Source organism: Mustela nigripes, chromosome 1 (genome assembly GCF_022355385.1).
Source record: "Mustela nigripes isolate SB6536 chromosome 1, MUSNIG.SB6536, whole genome shotgun sequence".
Lineage (NCBI taxonomy): Eukaryota > Metazoa > Chordata > Mammalia > Carnivora > Mustelidae > Mustela > Mustela nigripes.
In genome coordinates this window covers 164961847-164984519 of record NC_081557.1, presented here as the reverse complement: position 1 = coordinate 164984519, position 22673 = coordinate 164961847, and the positions used below count along the sequence as shown (strand labels likewise).

Sequence of the window (22673 nt, the reverse complement as noted above, 5' to 3'; positions counted from 1 at the left end):
TTCATCTCCCTGACCTCTGACTCTTCATTTATAAAATTAGAGGGGCTGGGGACTTCTGATTTTCTTCTGGGTTAGAAGCCGTGCCACAGATGGTTTTAGGATAATTTTCCCTGAATGCTAATTAGATGTCAATTAAAAGAGTAAGGATGACATTTGTGAAGGTTGAAGAAAGGTAATAATTTTCATTCCTTTCATCATAGGATTTGGAGTCTGTTAAAATGTTAATATTTCTGGGGGTCTATAAAATGGAGCATTGCTGGGTGTATGAATCTGATTGTTCTGTGACAGGAGAAGACAAATGCAACACGTGAGGTGCCATTCTCCACATCCTGTTGAAATAGTAAACACAGAAGCCTATTTAGAATTTCAAGCAAAAAAAATACTGCTAGGGTTATTATATTTCTAAAGCCTTGACAGTGAAAATTAAATGCACAAGGGAAATAATGTTCCATCAAATCCCTTTGCTACAGTTTTCTTATCTCTTGTATTACATAAAATATGAGTGGGGGGGGCACCTGGGTGGCTCAGTGGGTTAAGCCTCTGCCTTGGGCCTAGGTCATGATCTCAGGGTCTTGGGATCAAGCCTCTCATCTGGCTCTCTGCTCAGCGGGGAGCCTGCCTCTCTCTCTCTCTCTCTCTCTCTCTCTCTGCCTTCTTGTGATCTCTCTGTCAAATAAATAAATAAAATCTTTAAAAAAATATGAGTGGGAAGTGCATAGATACACACTTTAGTATTAGCCTCAATTTTGGAATCACCTCATTAATTACATTAATTACACTACACCTCATTAATTACATTAATTACATTCTTGTTACTAAAATAGTCTATTAAATATTTAAGAGAAAATATTAAAAGTTGTACCCAATTTGTATGACCCTTGTAACTATCTCAGGAAACTTCATGTAATTTTTTTTTTTACAAGTGTTTTAGTAAAAATGGTTAAATTCCTAATCAACATTATATTCAAATGAATTCTGGTTTCATCTTAATAAATAATGTTCAAAATAATGACTTTTATTATTATAAACCTTGCAATTCTAAAGCTTAATACTTGTTTATTTTGAGAGGTAATATTGTGCAGTTAGTGCTTAAACATAAGGGCTTTGGAACCAGATTGGATAGATGGAATCCCAACTCCAGCATTCACTAATGGTGTAATTTAGACAAGTTACTTGAATTTTGTATCTCAGTTTTCTCCATGTTTAAATGAAACTGATAACATCTAACCAATAAGCTATTAAACCTAGGTCTAATGTATTCTTTCATACAAACAAGTACTATTGATCCTCACTACTCACAATTTCATATTTTCAAATTTTCCTACTCATAAAAATTTATTTGTTCCCTCCCAATCAAAACCTGTGGCCCTTTTGTGATCATTTGTAGACATGTGCAGAGCAGTAAAAAATCTGACTGCATGTTTCCAGCTGAGGTCAAACAAGACAACAACCTGCTTTCTTATTTCAATTCTCGTACTTATACCAAATGTCCTCTTTGTGGTCTATGTAGTGCCATGTTTTCACGTTTTCTATTTTTGTGAGTTTTTTTGTTGGTGGTGGTGTGGTTATCAGTTGTTTACAAAGTGACCCCCTGGCATAGCACAGAGGTGCTGTCTGGTGTTCCCAAGCACAAGAAAGCTGTGATCCGTTTTATGAAGAAAATAAATGTGTTAGATAAATTTTGTTCAGGCATGAATTATAATGACATTGTTGGTGAGTTCTATATCAGTGACTCAAAAATACCTATTAAATGCTGGGTTTTTAAACAGAAACATGCATAAAATGAGGTTATGTATTAATAGACTGACAAAAATGTGACCAGAGGTTTGCAGGAAGCTAATCCTGTATTTCTCCTTGAGCAATGTTCAGTATTCTCTATTCAGAGACTTTATAAATAAATAAATAAAGTTTATAAATAAAGTTCATAACTACCATGAACAATGAGAATCAATTGCATTGTAAAGAAATCTAAAGGCCCCTTTTCCTTTGTGGAGAAAGAGTTCGACATTTGCTTCTTGTTGCAACATGGCTGGGCATTTTCAAAAGTATGGTGCCTTCTTTTCTTTCTTCCACACTGTTAAGGAATCTCTGGGTCCAGCCCTATGTGTTGCTTCTCAGAGTGAGGCCAGGCTGGAGGAGGAAGCTGTGAACATTTCAGCCCATGATTTCTGAGACATTCTCCTTCTTGTCTCCATGTTTAGAGTTTACAAGGTTAAAATCCAAACTGGGCATGGTTAGACCCCATACTGGCAACCACCCTAGATGCAGAAAGAACAGTCCTAGTGCCTTGACTCTGTCTTGTTTATTTTCCTATTTGCCAGACTTACGCAAAATAATAGGGAAAATCTAGGATGAAAGTGAATCCTTACTCTGTTTTTCTCAGATAATATAAATTCCTTTCAGTGATTGTAGGTCTTTTTGATTTTGGTTAGATTCTGTATAGTTTATTGTAATTAAATGCTTAAGATTGGGAGTTTATAAAGCTATAAAAATAAAGTTCTGGAAGATTGCTGTTCTGGCATGCAAAATATATGAATGATCAACTGACAAGAAGCATGAGAAATGAATGGAGCATGTAACCTTGAATCCATAGACAGTTCATTGTTCACTGAATACCCTCATAGATAGAATCCTCCATAAAATTAGCAACAGTAGTAATAAGAGGAGAAGAAAGAGGAAAAGAGGAAGGAGGATGAGAAAGGAAGGAAAATATGACACCTAATGAATGAATTGAGTTGAAAAAGAGAAATTGCAGCCATGTAGTGTCAGAGTGAGTGATAACAGAGCAGCAGAACAGGGAAGCAGCAGACTGATGCAAGACGGTCTGATCCCAGAGAAAGAGTATTTGGGGACACACTGTAAAACAGCTTCTTATCCAAGACAGTGTCCAGGAATGGCAGCATGTAAAACAAGTAATCCATGAAGCCACAATAAATAGCCTGGAATTTGGACCGCACGCCTGGAGGTGATGTTAGGAAACAAAGGAAGACATATAGTCTTTGTTAGCGGTTCTTATAATAGTATCAGTTAAAGTTAAATCTTACAGCATTCGAGTAGGTTTATTATCCATTCTCCACTATCTAACTCAGACAGTGATGAAGTAATAAAAAGAGTGGGGCTGCTCCAAGTTCAACTAATCTGGCCAGTCTGTGACTACTCTCTGTTTAAATTAAGAAATCTCTAGAAATGTTATTTCTATAGAAGTGTGACTGTATTCTTTTCCTCTCTGTTCATTTAAAAAAGACTTTTGAAAACTACTAACTTTGTCTCTGCTGAATCTTGACAGTAAAACAAAAACAAACAAACAAAAAAGCAAAAACAAAGAAACAAACAACAACAATAGCAAAAACAAACTAAGAACCTAAGAAGCAGCCAGGAAAGAACTTAGAAAGGGTCAGGAAATCTAGAACAACATAAGTAAGGAAACATGACAGGTGAAGGTAAGATCAGAGAGCTGAACACTTTCCATGAGGCCATGACTTACAGGAAGAAAACCACCCACTAGCTTTTGTATGGGTCTCCCATGGAAATCCAAGGGATATGCACCACCAGGCAGTAAACCAACATATCAGGTAAGGATGTTTGATTTCAGTACTAAGAAATATTCAGCAATTCTCAGATTTTATAGTCTTAAGCAAATGATTTATTTAAAAATGTTAAATAATTTTGAAAATAAAAATGAACTAAAGGGGTGCCTGTGTGGCTCAGTGGGTTAAAGCCTCTGCCTTTGGCTCAGGTCATGATCCCAGGGTCCTGGGATCGAACCCTGCATCAAGCTCTCTGCTCAGCAGGGAGCTTGCTTCCCTCTCTCATTCTCTGCCCGCCTACTTGTGATCTCTGTCAAATAAATAAATAAAATCTTTTAAAAAAATGAGCTAAAGCAAGGAGGAAAATTTGGGTAGTATTGGGAGTAATAAAATTACTGGTGAGAGCTTAAGATGACTTTGGGAGCACCATCATACATAATATAGGGACAGGATAAAAATGGAATGTAAGAATATTTAGGGGAGCACCTAAATGTAGGATAGAAAATAAAATATGTTAGAAAACCCTGCTAGAAGACTTTCTCAGGAGCAAGGAGAAATAACTGATGGTCTGAATTAGAGTGGAGTCACACTGGAATGGACAAGGAAGGATAGAAATGTTGGACACTTCAAAAGAAAAGTTAATAGGACTTGATGATTGAGTCGGCTGGCTCTGAAGGAAAGAGGTGAATTTAAGATAACATCCAGGTGATGGCTATTAAGGACGGCACATACTGCATGGAGCACTGGGTGCTATACACAAACAATGAATCACGGAACACTACATCAAAAACTAATGATGGACTGTATGTTCACTAACATAACACAATAAAAAAAAATTCAGGTTTATGGCTACAAAGTTACAAGGTAAGAGAAAGAGAAACTCATTAAGGAAGGTGACAATGAGGGCCATGAAGAGGTACAGGTATGGGTGTTGATGGAATGGCTGCCATAATAAGTTACAGAGCAATAAGTCAAATTACACATATGGGTCTTTGCGTTGAGCATATTGGTTATAAACTTAGCTCCTGGGTCACCGCAGGAAACTTGTTTTGGGAAAAGAGCAAATATTCCGAGATAATTTTTTTTAGATGAGAATATATTCTGAAATAGGGATCCAGATATATTTTTGCCATGTAAGGTAACTTAATTACAGATCTGGGAATTAGGACATGAATTTCTTTAGGGATAATTTAGCTTATTATACTAAGCAGGAAATGTTAACTCGAAAGACACCCTCATGAAACAGGAAGGTAGTAATAGCTCTATAATTCAGTATGTTTTAACATTCTAAGCAATATCTATTTTTCCTGGATCAAGGATTTATATTACATACATAAATTCAAATTATTAACCACACTATCAACATATCCTCAGTCTATTAAGTAGGATAGGAGATTTTAGGAGATTTTCCAGCTACTAGGTTACAGTTGCTTTACAAATCAATTGAGCAGCCATTGTTCACACTGATTGCTAGGGATCACAAGAGGTGTGGGGCTAAATTACAGTTGTTTAGAGCTGCTCACCTCTAAACAATAGAATGATGGTTAAGTGTGATTGTTATTTTTAAGTGTCACCTACTTGGATATGGTGCCCAGCTGTTTAGTCAAATATAAGTCTAGATGTAACTATGAAAGTATACTGTAGATATGATTAACATTTAAATCAGTAGACTCTGAGTAGCCTCTGTCATGGGAGTGGCCTCATCCAATCAGCTGAAGGCTGTAGGAGAAAAGACCGAGGATCCCCAAAGAGGAAGAAATTTGGTTTCCAGACCGCCTTTGGACTCAAGGCAACAAAATCTACTCCTGAGATTTTCAGCCTGCTGGCATGACCTACATGTTTCAGAATTGCCTGCTCCACAATCACATGGGCCAGTTCCTTAAAGTAAACCTCCTTCTGTCTCTTTGTCTCTCTTAACACATCCTGTTGGTTCTGTTTCTCTGGTGCATCCTGACTAATTACATGAGGAAAATGACCATAGTGGTTTTCGTAAACCATAATCTATAGAAACAAGACATAAAAACAAGTTCTTCTGAGTCTTTGAATTACTATCCTTCTCAGAGTAGTACGATGAGTCTTTAGACCTGCAGTGACACTACAAAGATCTTCTGTAACTATTTGGTAATGGTAGAATCTCGAGAGCAAATGAGTCGCTTTCAGAAGTGAAAGATATTTGGAGAGAGGTTAATAGTAGATTAGTGCTTGAGGGGGGTTCTGGACCTGTCAAGAATCTCAGAAGACAGAAACTCCAGGTTTAGGATTACTACTGCAAGCAGCTGAAAAAGTAAGAGGAGTTCCTTAAATAATAACTTACTCAACCTTTAATTAAAAAAAAAAAGTTCATTTTCATTGTGTGTGTGTGTGTGTGTGTGTATGTATGACTGAGGCTAACCCATACTTGCATTTCTTAATAAAATGGATATTACAGAGCCTCTTTCCTGTTACTACCAGTTACTACCAGTTACTAATGGACAATGTTTATGTTTTTTTTCCTTAACCATATGATAAATTTACAGATTTAAACTTATTATTTTTGACCCTGAAAGCCATATATTTTTTTGTGTGTGAGTCCAGAGAAGATGAACATATGTGTTTTGGGTTTCTGAGCACAGAGAATTCAAGCAGTATATTCAGAAAGCTCATATGCCATTTTTTTTTTTTTTCATTCGGCTAATGGCTGATACCACAGATTGAGGTAGAAAAGAAAAGACAAAATAATGACATTAAAATTGCTGCCTTATATTCCTACAAAGAAGAGCTCTTTTATTTTTGGAGCTCAAATATTATAGTCTATAATGATTGCTGACTATGGTCTTATTGAAGTTCTTCTGTAGTTAACTTGGTTGTCATTAACAGATTAATTAATGTAGCAAATGTTTATTGAGTACTAGAAACATTTACAGGACTGGGAATAAATCCGTGAACAAAAGTAACAGAGCTCCATCCTAAAGGATAGTATTTGCCCACGGAGGCAAAAAGGGTGACTGGAAGGAAATCACAAACTATGAAACAAAAATATTTCTAGGATTGCAAAAAATAATATACAGAGCATCTGAGATAATTTCAAACTTGCTTATATAAATTATTCATTTAAGTAGTAATTTTAAACAATTTAACAAAAATAATTCATAACCTTTCCTCCAAATTTAAGATCATCTCCCTAGGAAGTTTCCTCTGACTACCCTTCTTTCTCTGGGCTCCCTCGGCACCCTGGAGCTACAGCTCATTACAGTGTAAATAGGGCTGCAGTCCTTTGTTAGTAATGTGGCCACCTCAGATGGGCTGTCTGGATCCAAATCCCAGCTCTGCCACTATTTGGGTAAGAGATACAATGTCTCATCTGTAAAGCAGAGATTAAAAATAGTACTTTCCTCGGGATTCTTGTGAGGAATTAAATTAGTTAAAGTAATTAAAATGCAGGCACCAGGGTGGCTCAGTCGGTTAAGTGTTTGCATTCTATTCAGGTCATGATCTCACGTCCTGGGATCGAGCCCCACATCAGAGTCCCTTCTCATTGAGATGTTGGCTTCTCTCTCTACCTTTCCTCCTGCTCGTGATCTTTCTCATTCTCAAATTAGTAAGTAAAATCTTAAAAAAAAAAAAAATACAGTGGCACTGTATCACTGAGTTGTATTTTATTTATCTCATATTCTTTTACCTTTCCTCAGTATCTGGAAGAGTACCTAGGATAGAGTCTATTAAGCTTCTAAGAATTCTTGAGGGTTTTTTGTGTTTTTTTTTAAATGAACATACACAAAACATACATGTTTTAGATAAGGACTCTAAGATTACTTCATTCTGCAGCTATCCTTTAAATACTGGGACAAAAAGAGATAAAAACAAATATGATATCTTGACTTTAATTATATTATTTAAATGATTTAAATATATTCTTAAAATTTATTTAATTTTATTCATGTCATGTCATTACTGCGTGTTTACTCAGTGCTTTTCACTGGTGACTCACAGACCAGTAACAACAGCATCATCTATGAATTTGTGAGAAATGTAAAATCCCTGAGTCCATCCCAGACCTACTGTATCAAAAATTCTGAGTAGGGTCCAACAATCTGAGTTTTAACAAACCTTCCAAGTAATTCTGATGTCCACCGAAGTTCAAGAGAAAAATGCTAAATACGAGGAAGTATGGAGCTTGGTTTAAATGATTAAGCAAGAGTGGATAGCCAGGAAAACTGAGGTAAACCTCACAGAGAGCTAGTAAAACTGCAAAGTATACAAAGTATGTCTGGGGTAGACTTTTTCTCCATTCTATTCACTGTTTCTTTAAGAGATTTCCACTTTCATCATGGTTTACATGTCTGATTTATTTTTTAATTTTTAAAAAAGATTTTATGTATGTATGTATGTATATATTTATTGTAGAGAGAGAGAAAGAGAGAGCACGGGCAGGGGCAGGGGCAGAGGGGGAAGGAGAGGGACAAGCAGACTCTGCACTGAGCATAGAGCCCAGCGGAGACTGACATGGGGCTCAATCCCAGGATGCTGAGACATGACCTAAGCAAAACCAGGAGTCGGACTTCCAGCTGACTGATCCATCAAGGCACCCCTGCTTTACATATTTTAAAATGTCTTTTTGGAGCGCCTGGGTGGCTCAGTGGGTTAAGCCGCTGCCTTCAGCTCAGGTCACAATCTCAGGGTCCTAGGATCAGGCCCCGCATCGGGCTCTCTGCTTAGCGGGGAGCCTGCTTCCTCCTCTCTCTCTCTGCCTGCCTCTCTGCCTACTTGTGATATCTGTCTGTCAAATAAATAAATAAAATCTTAAAAAAATTTAAAAAAATGTCTTTTTGTGTTGTCAATGGAAAAGACTACAATCGAAGAGAAAATTTACTGCTAAAATATATCTATCTTTACTTATTTCCTGGAGAAATATACAGTCTTACAGCAATCTGATAAATAAATATTGTTAGAAACAATATTTCAACCAAACATCTCACATTATATTCTTACAGAGGTAATGTTCATTCAGATTCTGTAGATAATAAGCACTGAGGATATAATTTCTTACAGTCTGTCAGATATCCTGGGTAGAGGTCATGCTTGTTTCTCAGATTTCTATTATTGTCAACAATTTGTTCCATAAGGATACAACTTCTTCCATTCCAGCTCACCTTTCTGGCTTCCAGAATGACCCAAGTCAGAAACTGGCTCTCAGGATAGGAACGCTATGAAAGTAGCTAGACACAAGCAGCCTACTGCTTTAGCTTCCAAGCTTCACCTATTCTTTATCATGTGCTGTTAACCCTACAATTGCCAGTTTGGATTCTCTGTGTAATTTGTTACTTTTTTCTTTTTTTAACTTCTCTGTCGTCCTGTCCCTTGTATATTACACTGCTCTGTTCATAATTTTGTCCTGTAGTCTTCTAGTCATATCTTATCCCAATGTGTGTATATATGAACTCATCCTTCAACTGCCGAGATGTTTAAAATGGGGAAGGGTATATGACAAATGAGATTCAGGTTCAGTACAACAGAAAATGAACTTGAGAGGCAGTTAGTTACAACTACATAATTCTCTTCTCTATGTCTTCTGAGTAGTGCTTTATTTCACTTGTTAACAACTTGCAGTCTCCGAATCAGTCTGCATTTCCAACTACTTTTAGATATTTTTTTGCAGAGTTTTGGGGGTCTTGGGGAGTTACTCAAAACTGTAATTCTTGGGGCACCTGGGTGGCTCAGTGGGTTAAAGCCTCTGCCTTCGGCTCAGGTCATGATTCCAGGGTCCTGGGATCGAGCCCCCCATCAGGCTCTCTGCTCAGTGGGGAGCCTGCTTCCCTCTCTCTCTCTGATGTTGATTTTATCTGTTTCTAATTTTCTTCTTAGGGAATTGGAATAGTAATTCCAGAGCTATGATATGTTATAAGATACATGGCTCAATCCCATGGGTATCAAGGAAAGGAAGAGTCAAAAATAATTAAAAATCAAAATTTTAAAGTAACATTTTTGATGATATCAAAACCATAAAATAATCAGAAATAAATCTAATAAAAGCTTTTAAGGATTTTATAAAAATATAATACTTTTGAAGTATATAATAAAAACACCCAAATAAATAAAGTTACATGCATATGATCAGAGAGAGTTAAGTATGCTAAAAAGTGGTAATTTTTACAAAATTAACTGAGAGCTTTACTTTAATTTTATTAGAACTTTAAGAAATATTTTATTTAATTATTTGAGAGAGAGAGAGGGAGAGCATGGATGGAGGGAAGGGGAGGGAGAAACGGACTCCCCACTGAGCAGAGAGCCCTATGTAGGGTTTGATCCCAGGATCCTCAGATCATGGCCTGAGCCAAAGGCAGCCACCTAACCAACTAAGCCACTCAGGCACCCCTTTATTAGAGTTTTTAATAGAATTTGACAAGCTGATCCTAAATATCAAAGGACAAATAAAGGAGGAAGAAGAACAAAGATAATTTTAAGAATGAGGTGGGGATGAGTTCTAATAGAAACAAATTCTATAACGAACTTAATTATATGCTTACATAAAACACCATACAAACTAAAAAACAAGCAATCAATTAAGTAGATATTTGCAATGTAGAGAACTAACAAATAGCTACTATAAAGAATATAGGGGCACCTGGGTGGGTTAGGTCATGGTCTCAAGGTCCTGAGATTGAGCCCTACATTGGGCTCTCTGCTTAGCAGGGAGCCTGCTTCCCCCTCTCTCTCTGCCTGCTTCTATGTCTACTTGTGATCTCTCTCTCTCTGTCAAATAAATAATAAATAAAATCTTAAAAAAAAAAAAGAATATAAACTGAAAAAGAAAAAAATCCCCAATTCAATTAAGAAAAAGCAACCAATAGAAATACATGAACTCTATTAAATGGAAATTCACTGAAGAAAAATAAAATTGTAAATAACAAAAGAAAAGATGCATGATTATATTAATAATAACAATATTAATTAAAGACTGATATATCATTTCATACCTGTCAGATGGCAAAAATAAACTCCCTTGCAATTCTTGATATAGAAAAGATGTGGAGAATAACACTGCTGGTGGAATTATAAATTGGTACCAGCAACTGTATCCTCTTTTAAAAACAAGCCAAGCTATTTATTTTTTCCTATTACATGCATGTAATCTTCATTACAGTCTTTGGAAGGGTTCTGAAGTTAGGGAGGTTTATGTATCTGCTATAGCAAGACTTTCCTAAGACTCTGCAGAAGAGGGCTTGAAGCTCAAAACAGGGAAGAGTTGCAGAGGGGCTAATGCAATGGTGTCTGGCAGCTGAGCTGCTTGGCCCCACCACCCTACCATCAGTCACCTACAAACCGATTTCACAATGGCCTGTACCAAATCAACAACCAAAACAGAATTCACTCATAAATCACTCACGCTTACTTTAAGAATGTAGTCGGATACTTCTTACTCTAATATCTTGTGTATCAGGAGGAAACTTCCTGTTAAAATACCCTGTATTGATTTCACAATCCCCAGTGATTCACATACTGGAATGTTATGTACATGAATTATTTCTATGACTGTTGTGTTCAAAAGTCCTATGTTCCACTACCATATCAAGTTCATTTGGAAATCTTTTATTATTTTACTAGGGAGAATTTTTTCCTATGAAAAATGTTATTTTTAAGTCAATAATAAAGCATTACAGGGTAAGAGAACACTAAAGTAGATATGGTTTCTTACATAATTTCTATCTTATCTCTATAATCCCATATCTCAATGCTGCTTGCCTATGGGGAAAAAAGTCAAATAAGGAAATTTATTGGTAGACAGGAGTGAAAATGGCCAGGGCATAATGATATCGAATAGCATTTTACTTACAATAAATAAAGTAAGAGGAAACTAGCCCAGAATTAACCGAAGTCAATTGAAAAGAGGATGGAACAATGAGATAGCAGTTTGATTAATATAGCATTTAGCATCATAGTTTTAAAGAACCATGGGTATTTGTATGTAATTCCATGGCTCACCCTGAGGGTAGGTTAGTACCCGAGTATACCCTACCAATTCCATATGACTATCTTCTCCACAAAGTGTCCTAACCTCTAATTTATTTCAGCTAAAATATAGAGTAATAAATAATAAATATTTAATAAATAAAACATTTCACCAAATAATTATAGAACTGTCTTCAGGGGTAGAATCTGGAGTTATACCTGGTTCATTGTTTGCTGAATTTACTTCTCAGTGCATCTCTAGAAATGTTTCTATAGAACGTCCTTAACAACCTACCATTTCTTTCCCAAATTCTCTTGCTCGATTAATTCCACTTTGTGTATAAAGGCTTCTCAAATCTTATCATCAATTTAACTTGAACACTATGAAAATAAAGGTGCAAGGTCTTCAAGACCAGCTTTTTGAAGCTGACACTAATTCAAGATTATGAGGTCAAGGAGGCAAGCAAAACATGAGTTCAGTCATATTCATGTCTATCTTGTGTATTTTTGTTCTGTGATTTGTATTTTGTTATTTTGTACTTAAACTAGAAATGAAAGCCTGATGTTATGATGGTTGTTTTCTCCTGTTATAGGCTTCATAGCTTCTGTCATCTAACAATACCCAGCAATGAGGTTTCTGAATGAATTACCCAGATTATATTGAACTTTTCATTTTTAACTTCTTTTTAAAATTGTAATTGTTTTATAAAAATCTTTCCAAACATGTAGTGATCATTATATTCTAGCAATGGTTCAAAACTTTCTTATACTACTAATTTTCTGACCTAAGAAAAATAGTATTTTCTCTATGCCAAAGGTCAGTACGAAGAATGATTTTGCTGTAGAAATCTGTAATATGTTGAAGAAACAAGGGGCTGATAAACTTGGCCACCCACTGGAATCACCTGGAAAACTTTAAAAAATACTGAGAGCTAGGACCCACTCCCAGATTCTTCATTGTTGGGGGCAAGGGGCGTGGTTTAGGCATCAAATGCTCTAAAGCTCCAGAGTTAATTATAATATGCACCAAGTCTGAGATCCACTGCTCTAAATACTTGATACTAAGTGAAAGATCTGAGACTGGCAAGCATCAGCTTTACCTGGAGGTTTGTTAGAAAAGTAGAAGCTTAACTGTATTCACAGTATCAGGAGCTCTGATTTAACACATCCAGAATTCTTTTTCTATGAAAATAAAGGACCAGAGCTCTTCCATCCTTTCCAACTCTAAAATTCATATTCTAGGGTGCCTGGGTGGCTCAGTGGGTTAAGCTTCTGCTTTCGGCTTAGGTTATGATCTCAGGGTCCTGAGGGCTGGATAGGGCTCTCTGCTCAGCAGGGAGCCTGCTTCCCTCTCTCTCTCGGCCAGCGGCCTGCATCTCTGCCTACTTGTGATCTCTGTCTGTCAAATAAATAAATAAAATCTTTTAAAAAATTAAAAAAATAAAACTCACATTCTGTAACCTAAACAAGATACTGAGAAGCACTTTTAAACTTAGCTAGAATTCTTAACCCATATAAACAAGAGACCATTCTGTTCTCTCTAAAGCCACAATTCTTATTCCACAAGCCTAAATAAATGCAATGCTGAAGAAATCTGAAAAATTGGGTAATAGTTCCATCCTCATACTTTTCAATGCACTTTCTCTTGTCTAGAATTTCTGTTTCCTTTCCCTTTCCTTAGAGGAACACATCATTCAGGACATAGGTAAAATCCTACCTCCTTTATGAAGCATATCCTGAAAAAGAATGCAGTTTTTTAAAAAAATTATATTGTTGATATAATAAATTCCATAGAGTTTAGTGCATTGTTTCTTTCTTTTTTTTTTTTTTTTTTTTTTTTTTTTTTTTAAAGATTTTATTTATTTATTTGACAGACAGAGATCACAAGTAGGCAGAGAAGCTGGCAGAGAGAAGGAAGCAGGCTCCCTGCTGAGCAGAGAGCCCCATGCGGGGCTCGATCCCAGGACCCTGGGATCATGACCTGAGCTGAAGGCAGAGGCTTTAACCCACTGAGCCACCCAGGCGCCCCAACATTGTTTCTTTCTATTATGACATATATTATCTTGTTTCCCAGTCAAATGATGAGTGTCTCAAGTGAGAAATCAAATTATGTTCCTTTCTACCCTAACTTAATTTCTAATCTTAGTGAGTTATATATACATCGTTAAAATGTATATGGGAAATACATTTCTATCACTTTCACCGGATTCCTTTTTCAAAACTAGCCCATTATTAACCTTTCCATGTAATGTAAACTCATAATGTAAACATCTTACAGGTTCTTACACACTTAGGTAAATCACAATTGGCTGTGACTTTAGACTCCTATTCTTTTCTTCCTGCTTCCCTGAGGCTTGCCAGCCTGAGGATAAAACCGCTTCAAATAGTATAGAAATCCTACAGAAAAAGCCTCTGCTAAATAGTCCTACAGTATACCTATAGTCAACCTCTCATATGCTTTAGCTTCATGCCTGTCTTACTCACCATTACATCTCTATCATACTGTTTGGCACACAGTGGGAATATAGCCAAATTATAAACAGTTGTCAACAAACTATGTAGGAACAGGAGATTTTGAAAATATACCGCTGAGCTCATGATAAAATTTAGAAGTATGATTTTTCTTGTAGTAGCACCTCTATAATTTTTCTTGATAGGTATATATATTTCTTTTTATGACACAAATAACACAGTCATTGTGGAAAACACAGATTAAGTAAAATGGAAAAAAGACGTAATACCTGCAATTGCATAACTATTGTTAATAGGTGCATGCCTGTCCAAACCACACACACACACAATATTTATTTATATATAAACTATATTTATTTATATATAAACTATATATACTATCATATATATAATATGTATATATACAGATACATATATACTACTAAACCTATATACTGTTTAAAGCAGAAGATCATACTCTCTCTACTGCTATGTACCCTGCTTTTATTCAGTTAAGTATATATCAAAGCATCACTCCAACCAGCAAATCAATTCATAATAAAATTTGTTTATGATGTTGCATTAATGGATGTCCCAAAATTTATTTAATCAATTACCTCGATTAAGTTATTTCTACTTTAAGTAATTATAAATAAAGCTGTGATGAACAATCTCCATTATCAATTATCTAAAAATGTCCTTAGAATAACAACAGGAATCAGGTTTGCTGATTTTAAAAGTTAGGCACATTTTTGGGGCTCATGATAAAACAATTTACCAAATGGACCTCTAGAAGTTTGTTACAAATGTGCTCTCTTGCCAGGGGATGGGAATTGTCTAAAACATTTAATCAGCAATGCAGCCAGCTATATTCTTGGCTATAATATTTATTAAATAGTTATAGTGTGTGAATAATTGATGCAGTTGGAAAATACTCACATTCTTTTTGGGGGTTGATTTCAGGTTGGAACGATCGAAACTCATAATATGGTATCTCGTGTTTGAATATGGATGTAAGAATATCATCAAGTTCATCAATGTCTTTCTGTTTTCAGACGAAAAAGAAATTTTTATTAGTTCAGTTATTTACATAGGAACTCATCTTAGTGCAACATAATAAAGATTATTAGCTGGGGTAAATGTTGGTTAATCTATCTAATAAAACTGACCCCTCTTTTGAAAAGTACAAAACATTAGGGGCTTGACTAAAACTTGGTTATTTTTTTTTAAGATTTTATTTATTCATTTGAGAGAGAGAAAGAGAGAGAGAGCACAAACTGAGGGAGGAGTGGAGAGAGAGGAAGAAGCAGACTCCCCACTGAGCAGGGGGAAGGGTAGACTCAGGATCATGATCTGAGCTGAAGGCAGACACCTAACCAACTGAGCCACCCAGGTGCCTCTAAAAACCAGTTATTAAAACAATGGAAAATAGATGCAATAAATAAAATAGATGCAATAAATAAAAACCTTTGTGCCTGGATGAATAATTTTATTTAAATACTTACTAATTTTAATAAAGCTTTACAGCAGATCAATGATAACACTGGAATTTGTTTCAAAAATAAATTCTGTTAAAATACGTGTAACATTTTAATAAATGAAGTAATAAAATGATGAGTCTGGTTCTTCAACCTAAGGATCAGAAATGGTATAATTTTAAATAGATTATTTCACTTCTGCATTAAAGTGAGGGAGAATAGTCATCTTGGTCTCCCCCTGCCCCCAGCTATAGAATAAGCTATATGTTGACTCTATTTCCCTAAACTGAGCATTTGGGAGATGAGCCATGTAGAATCATACTACCCGTGACAAGCCTATTACAGACCCACCATTCCTTTAAAATTGTTTTTTGTGAGCTCTGGCTATGACCAATTTGGCTTGAGACCTGGATAACTATATCTGAGAAGGTGGGCCAATCAGCAAAGCCACCAAGTAGAGAGAGGTTTGTGGAACAAAAGTTCCTAATTAAGGTTTTTGTATGATTTCCAAATAAAATTAGACTTATTTCCAATACCTAGTCACAGAAATTAAATGACTGGATTGAAAGAAAAAAAAAGATATTTTCTTACTCAGTTTCTTTCAATAAATCTGCATGCCTTCAGTAACAAAGTGGTCTGGGCTTCTCTGGATTTTTAAAAGTCCTCATCATGTATGATGAAAGTCTTCTCAACTTATAGCTATAGAATGCTAAGCAAAACCAACGTTAATCTTCTTAATGCTATGGTTATGGACTATGTGAGACCATTAGCCCTGGAGCATTTTTTTTTTAAAAGGGAAGAGAGATTCAACAATTTCTGCCTTCAAGAAATTCATGGTCATCTAATTACGTATATGGGTAATGAATTGAGTTCAATGTACGATGATAGAAAATCTTCATGGGTCAAGTACAGTGCAGGCAAAAGGGAGGTGGCTCAATTCCACACGGGATGAAAAGGTTAGAAATGGCTTTGTAGGTGAGATGAGCTAAACTGAGATTGCCACGCATATAAAGAGCATTCTGGACTAAAGGAACAAATTGCATATTGTCATGGAGGTATCATAAAGCATGGTCCAGTTAAGGGTTTTACGAATTTCCATACAACTGCAGAAGAATGAGAGAGAAGGAAGTGGGCATTTCAAAATGTGTTTTGTATATGAAATAAAAAGTTTATAATTCATTCTGTGAGCAACGAGGAGTTGTTTAAGGCCTATAAAAATTAACATGGAAATGTTTATTATGTGGATCAAATTAAAATTATTTACATTACTGGCAATATAGTTACACTTTCTGTATACTAAATCTCAAAAAGAATGTCTTAGCTATAAGAACTAATGAAAGGGACCATGAAAATATTAAAACTATAACATTAGTTTATAAATTTTCTTTAAAAATTGTGCCATTGGCCGCAAGAGTTCTGCATAGACTATTATCTAATAGTTAGTGATATTCCTAGGTGAGGAGATAAACTTGGTATTTATTCCGTAAAGTACGCAAGATTTAATATGGACAGACTGGTGTGTCATTGAGTCACTGCACTCACATATAAGTTAGGCATAAGATCAACTCTGAGATTCCTTCCAGTTCGGAGATTCTGAGACACAGATGAGAATTCAAAAGGGCAAGAGTTCCTAGTAGGAATCTGAGAAGCCCCATTTCTTCCCCTAAGGCACTGTGACACTTTAATGTGAGAAATGCTACTGCTTATACCACTGAATTTTTTAAAATACAGTGGCAGTGTTTTTAAAATCAGAAGAAGGAAAAAACCATCACCATGTAGACAATTATTTAATTAGGAAAAAATATAGGAAACTTTTCATATTCCAGCCTATCATAACTAGTTGAATCATATCTATTTCCCATTTCACAATTCTGTTACTAGTATTATGCCTACAAAAAAAATGGTATAGGACACAAACATGTGAAAAATCACAGAAATGGCTATTAAAAATGATCCCTAAAGGATTTCTTCCTAGAAGATATCCTAACTAGAAAAATCTGATATGAGCAGTTATGCTAATTTCTAAATTTCAAGGACCCAAATAGGCAACCTTTCTAAACACTGACATTGAAATTTGAAAATGGGGAGACAAACCATGGAAGACTGTGGACTCTAAGAAACAAACAGGGTTTTGGAGGGGAGAAGAGTGGGAGGTTGGGTGAGCCTGGTGGTGGGTATTGTGGAGGGCACATATTGCATGGAGCACTGGGTGTGGTGCATAAACAGTGAATTCTGGAACACTGAAAAGAAATAAAGTAAAATAAAATTAAAAAAAAGAATGCTCATTTCTGTTGTTGAGCGGTACTTCTTTACGTCATGGGTGCTCTGTAGTTTGCTAATCTGTTCACCAGTTAGAGAACATTTGTTTTTGTTTTTGATTTTTTCATTTTTGGCTGTTATGAACAAAGCTGATATGAATTTTGCTTGTAAAAGAAATTCCTCTCCTTAAAATAAATTGTGCAACCTAAAACATACTTAATGAGGTTGATACAATGGTTGTTCAAATAGAGATTAAAATAGAGTAGTTTGACATTTATTCAGCAACACCTTTAACCACTCTAAGGTTTTAGTTAATAAGGAACAACTTGATGTGAAAATTAGAATGTAATGATAAAATTATGTTTACACTAGTATTTGGTTATAAGAAAGATTACTTATATATGAATAATATAAATATATATACATATGTACTTTTGCTTAGATCTATACTTATTCAAGAATATTAGAAAAAAGAATTCAGAAAAAACTAAGCAATGAGATAGACAGAAAGATATTTTAAAAAAGGATAACAACTTTGTACATATGAAATAAATATATGACTTTTTCCAGAATTCTTTCAGTGTCATGCAAGGAAATGTGGGATTGATTAATGTACTTAAAAATAAATTCACATACATATTTATAAATCACGACTCTATATGAATCTGAAGCATGATATATATATATATATATATATATATATATATATATACACACACAGATACATATATTGTTATTCTTGATAAACAACTTTATTATAATAACTATTTTTTTAAAAGAGAAAAATATATAAAGTATCTGTTTTAAAAGATATTTAGAATCACAGAATGCCACCTCTGAGAAGATGGCATTTTCTTTTTCTTCTACTTAAATACAACTAAAGTGTCCACATTTTAATAGAAAATCAATATTTATACCAAGAACCAGGAAGATGTCTAACTGAATAAAATAAGACAATCAATAAATGTCAACACAAAGAGGACAAAGATTTTAGAATCATCTGGAAAAGATATTAAAACAGTCATGATAAAAAGCTTCAAAAAGATAATACAATAATTCTTGAAATAATTTTTTTAAAAAAGCCTCAGCAAGGAAATACAAAGTTTCAGCAAAGAAATAGAAGGTATAGAAAAGAATCAATGGTGATTTTTAGAACTAAAAAACACAATAATCAAAATGCTGTCAGTGGGCTCAACAGCATAATGCAAGGGGCAAAGGAAAGAATCAGTGAACTTGGAGATAGAACAATGAAAGATACTCAACCTCAACAACAGAGACAAAGAAGACTGACAGACAAAAAAAATACCAGTGTCAAGGATCTGTGAGATTATAACAAAAGATTTAAGTTTCATGTGATCAGAATCCCAGGAGAAGAGGAGAAAGAGGATAGGGATGAAAAAGTGCACAAAGAAATAATGGCTGATAACTTCCTGGATTTAGCAAGAGATAAACCTACAGATTTAAGAAACTGAACAAACCATAAACAAAGTAAAGCCAAAGAATGTCATTTCAAGAAACATTGTAGTTATACTGCTGAATATTAAAGACAAAGAAAAAAATTTGAATGAGAAACAAAACCTTACTCTATAGGGTAAAAACAATTAGAAACAGTAGTAATAGTAGAAAGAAGTGGCACACCATTTGCCAAAAATTAAAAGAAGAGAACTATTAACCAAGAAGCTTATGCCCAGCACAAGCGTCCTTTAGGAATGACATAGAAATCACGACATTCTCACATGAAGGAAAAGAGGAAATCTATTGCCAGTGGATGTACCCTATAATAATGGATAAAGGAAGTTCTTTAAACAGTAAGAATATGATAGAAGAAAAAATCTTGGAACATGAAGGAAGAAAGAACATAGTAAGTAAATAATATTGGTAAACATGATGGGTTCCCACTTCAACAAACTAAAAAAAAAAAAAAAAGGACAAACTCAAAGCAAGTAGAAGGAAAAAAATTATAAATATAATGCAGAAATCAATAAATAGAAGACATAAAATAGAAGAAAGTCATTGTAACAGATAATTCTCTTAAAACATTAGTAAAAAACTGACAAGCCTCTAGAAAGATTGATGAAAAAAAAGATTGTCATGACAAATGACAAACGTCATGAATGAAACATGGGATATCACTATAGAACCTGCAGACTTCAAAAGGATAATAAGGAAGTACAAGAAACAAGTCCACACACATAATTTTGACAAGTTACATGAAATGGACCAATTCCTTGAAAAACACAAGCCAAAACCAAACACATAATCTCTATTATTTCTTACAAATACATATACATCTATAATTTCTAATAATTAGAAGTTTAAGTAAGTACAAAAAAAAAAAAGAACAAAATTAACTGGAAAAATAAATATAAACAAACCAGGAAATATTCATTACACAAAGCTCAATTCCTTGAGAAGAGTCTATTTACATAGCAGTACCCCCTTAAAAGGTCTGATGTCCCCTTTTCTTGAGTAAGGGGCATCAATACTACTTGGGCATGACTGCACTGAGAGACTATCCTTAATAGGATTTTAGAACAGTATCATCTAATACAAGCAGTGAGGAGACACTTCATATGTCTGGACTGGTACGAAAGCCTCTATGTTTCAGCTGTGACAGAAATCCATACAGTGAAACAGACTCAAGAGTTGAGGTACTAATAACTAAACGCTGGATACCTAGAATATGCAAAGTTTACATAATTTGTCTCTAATTTTTATAACATGCCTTCATGGTAGATTTTCTTTTAAATGCCTTTTTTTTTTTTAAATAGATGCAATACTATGTTACAAAAAACTTAGTAACACCCAAAACTGCAGAGCTAGTAAGTGCAACATCAAGGATTTTAACTTATGCCGTTATATTCTAAATACACTGTATATAATACTACATTCTAGGCACAGAGAAAAGAATAAAATCTGATACAGGTTTTGAGTATAGAATAAATTATGGTCCCATATTTTCCTGATGGATACTTCAAATGCAACCAGAAAGGGGAAGGAAAGATGGCATTCACGGGAGGGGGATGATAAAGTAGGCTACTGTCAACCACATCTATTCTTTTTTTAACCACAAAAACAAAAGCTCCAAATATGTCTGTCCCCTTGTGTCTGTTTGTCTAAAACTCTTAACATGAAAACTCTAGCTGCCTTGGTGGTTAAAAATGTGAGAATCTGGCTTGTCCAGGTTTCACAGCAGAAGCAGGCAAAGAAGTAGTGTTTTCAGCATTAATGGTGGGTGATGAACCCTATCAGTCTGGCCACAGAATATTAAAGTAATGTTACAGATCTGGTAGAGAAAGACAGTAATAGTTTTAAAGTACCTTGATTAGCAAGAGAAACAACTTGAATGAAACAACCATAGGAGGGTTGTAAAATGTTATAGGAGACAAAGCCCATTAAATGGTTCCATTTTACTCTTTACCCTCAGATATCTAAAAGGAAAGTCAATGGTTGAGCTCAAAACACGTTATTTTTATTATAACAAATTGTTATGCTTGTTTAACTAGTGAAAGAAAGGTCATTTCATTTGTTCCATTGTTCACAGTGTGTGCTGTGAAAGTGAGCCAAGATAGCCATTTAAAGAGGAATTTGATAGCTTACATAACATATCTTAAACAAAATTTCCTACTGTAGCTTGTAAAGAAAATGATGGGTAAAGGAGCAAAGCAAATACTTGCCAGGGTTATGCAAAAACTTTTTTTTTTATTAATTTAAACGTTATGAGTATTTAACTCCAAGCAGTTAATGCAGTAACCTAAATAAGTGACAGAATAAGATAAAAGAGATATTTTTATTTGTCATATTAATTTTCTAAGTTTTAAGTGAGTCAGTTCTTAGAATTTCAACCTATGTCTGACCGCAAATGCAAAAGTAAATATGACAATATAAAACAATGCAGCTTAAGATGCACTTCAAATATGTTCTATTTATTATTTGTTGAGTATTCAGAGTTGTGGCATCTCTTTACATAGCACAAAAAAGGTATTATAATAAGAAAAAATCAGATCTGAGAAACCTGTGTTGAAATTCCTGCTCTAGGACTCATTAGCTATGGACCTTAATAATACTTAACTGACAAAACTATTTAAGAGTTTAAAATGTGTAAGATCTCCAGTACATATTAATTCCCTTTTCTCTAAATACTATAATGTGTGCTCTCATAACTACTCATGAAATGCAATCACTGTGATTTAGAACAGCACACCAGTCTCTAATGAGGAGACTGCTCCCCAAACTGGTTTTTGTAGCAACTGAAGAAAATAGTTGGCATGTCTTATAAATCAATTAGAAGGCAGGTTTGGCTATTGTGGCATCCAAAATGCCAGTGGCTTAAACAAGATGGAAGCCTATTTCTCTTTAACATGAAAGCCTGGAATTAGGCAATCTAATTTAGGGCTGATTAAGGGATCAGGGCTCTATTGGGTTCAGTGCTACACTTCCTCTTCATGGTCCTAGCTGGTTCATTCATCACTCCCATGTTGTTGGTGTAACCAGTTAGAGACAAAAGTCAATGAAAGAGAGACTCCACCCTTCTTCAAAGGACATGATCATAGATGTGCACATATCTACGGACATGCTCCCGGCCACTGGTTAGGTAGTTAGATGGTTCCACCCAGCTTCAAGGGAGTCAGGAAGTGCAATATTTACCTGGGCAAACATGTGCCCAGATAAAGATATAAGAAAGGAAAAAGAAATTCTGGGGGAACAAATAGGAGCTTCTGCCATCTCCATCAGTCATGCATAAACGTTATAATTTAGGTAAAGGCAATCTAATAAAGTTAAAAACAACCTTACTAGAAATTGACTGAAGCTTGATTATGCTGAATTGTTCAATATGAGCCCTCATTTACATAATGTCAAAAGTGTCAAAGCTTTAATTTGACCAAACCTGAACAGACTCAATAATAGACATATTTAATGACACTAATGATGAAACAAACAAAAGACCAAAGTTCTCCTAACACAGGCATTAGAAAGAACAGTCCTAGGAACCATGAATCTTCTCACTCTTACCTCCCTTTACCAATTAATT

The 22673-nt window shown here is 34.9% G+C and overlaps 1 protein-coding gene across 3 annotated transcripts in view; it reads right to left on the bottom strand.

Moving 5' to 3' along the window:
• The window catches only part of BANK1 (B cell scaffold protein with ankyrin repeats 1), a 306556-nt gene that overhangs the window by 173634 nt on the left and 110249 nt on the right, over positions 1–22673 (bottom strand). For all 3 annotated transcript variants that reach the window (XM_059376571.1, XM_059376554.1, XM_059376562.1), the window contains exon 6: positions 14844–14949. In XM_059376571.1, the coding sequence (XP_059232554.1) occupies positions 14844–14949 (106 nt within the window). The remainder of the gene's footprint in view (positions 1–14843; positions 14950–22673) is intronic.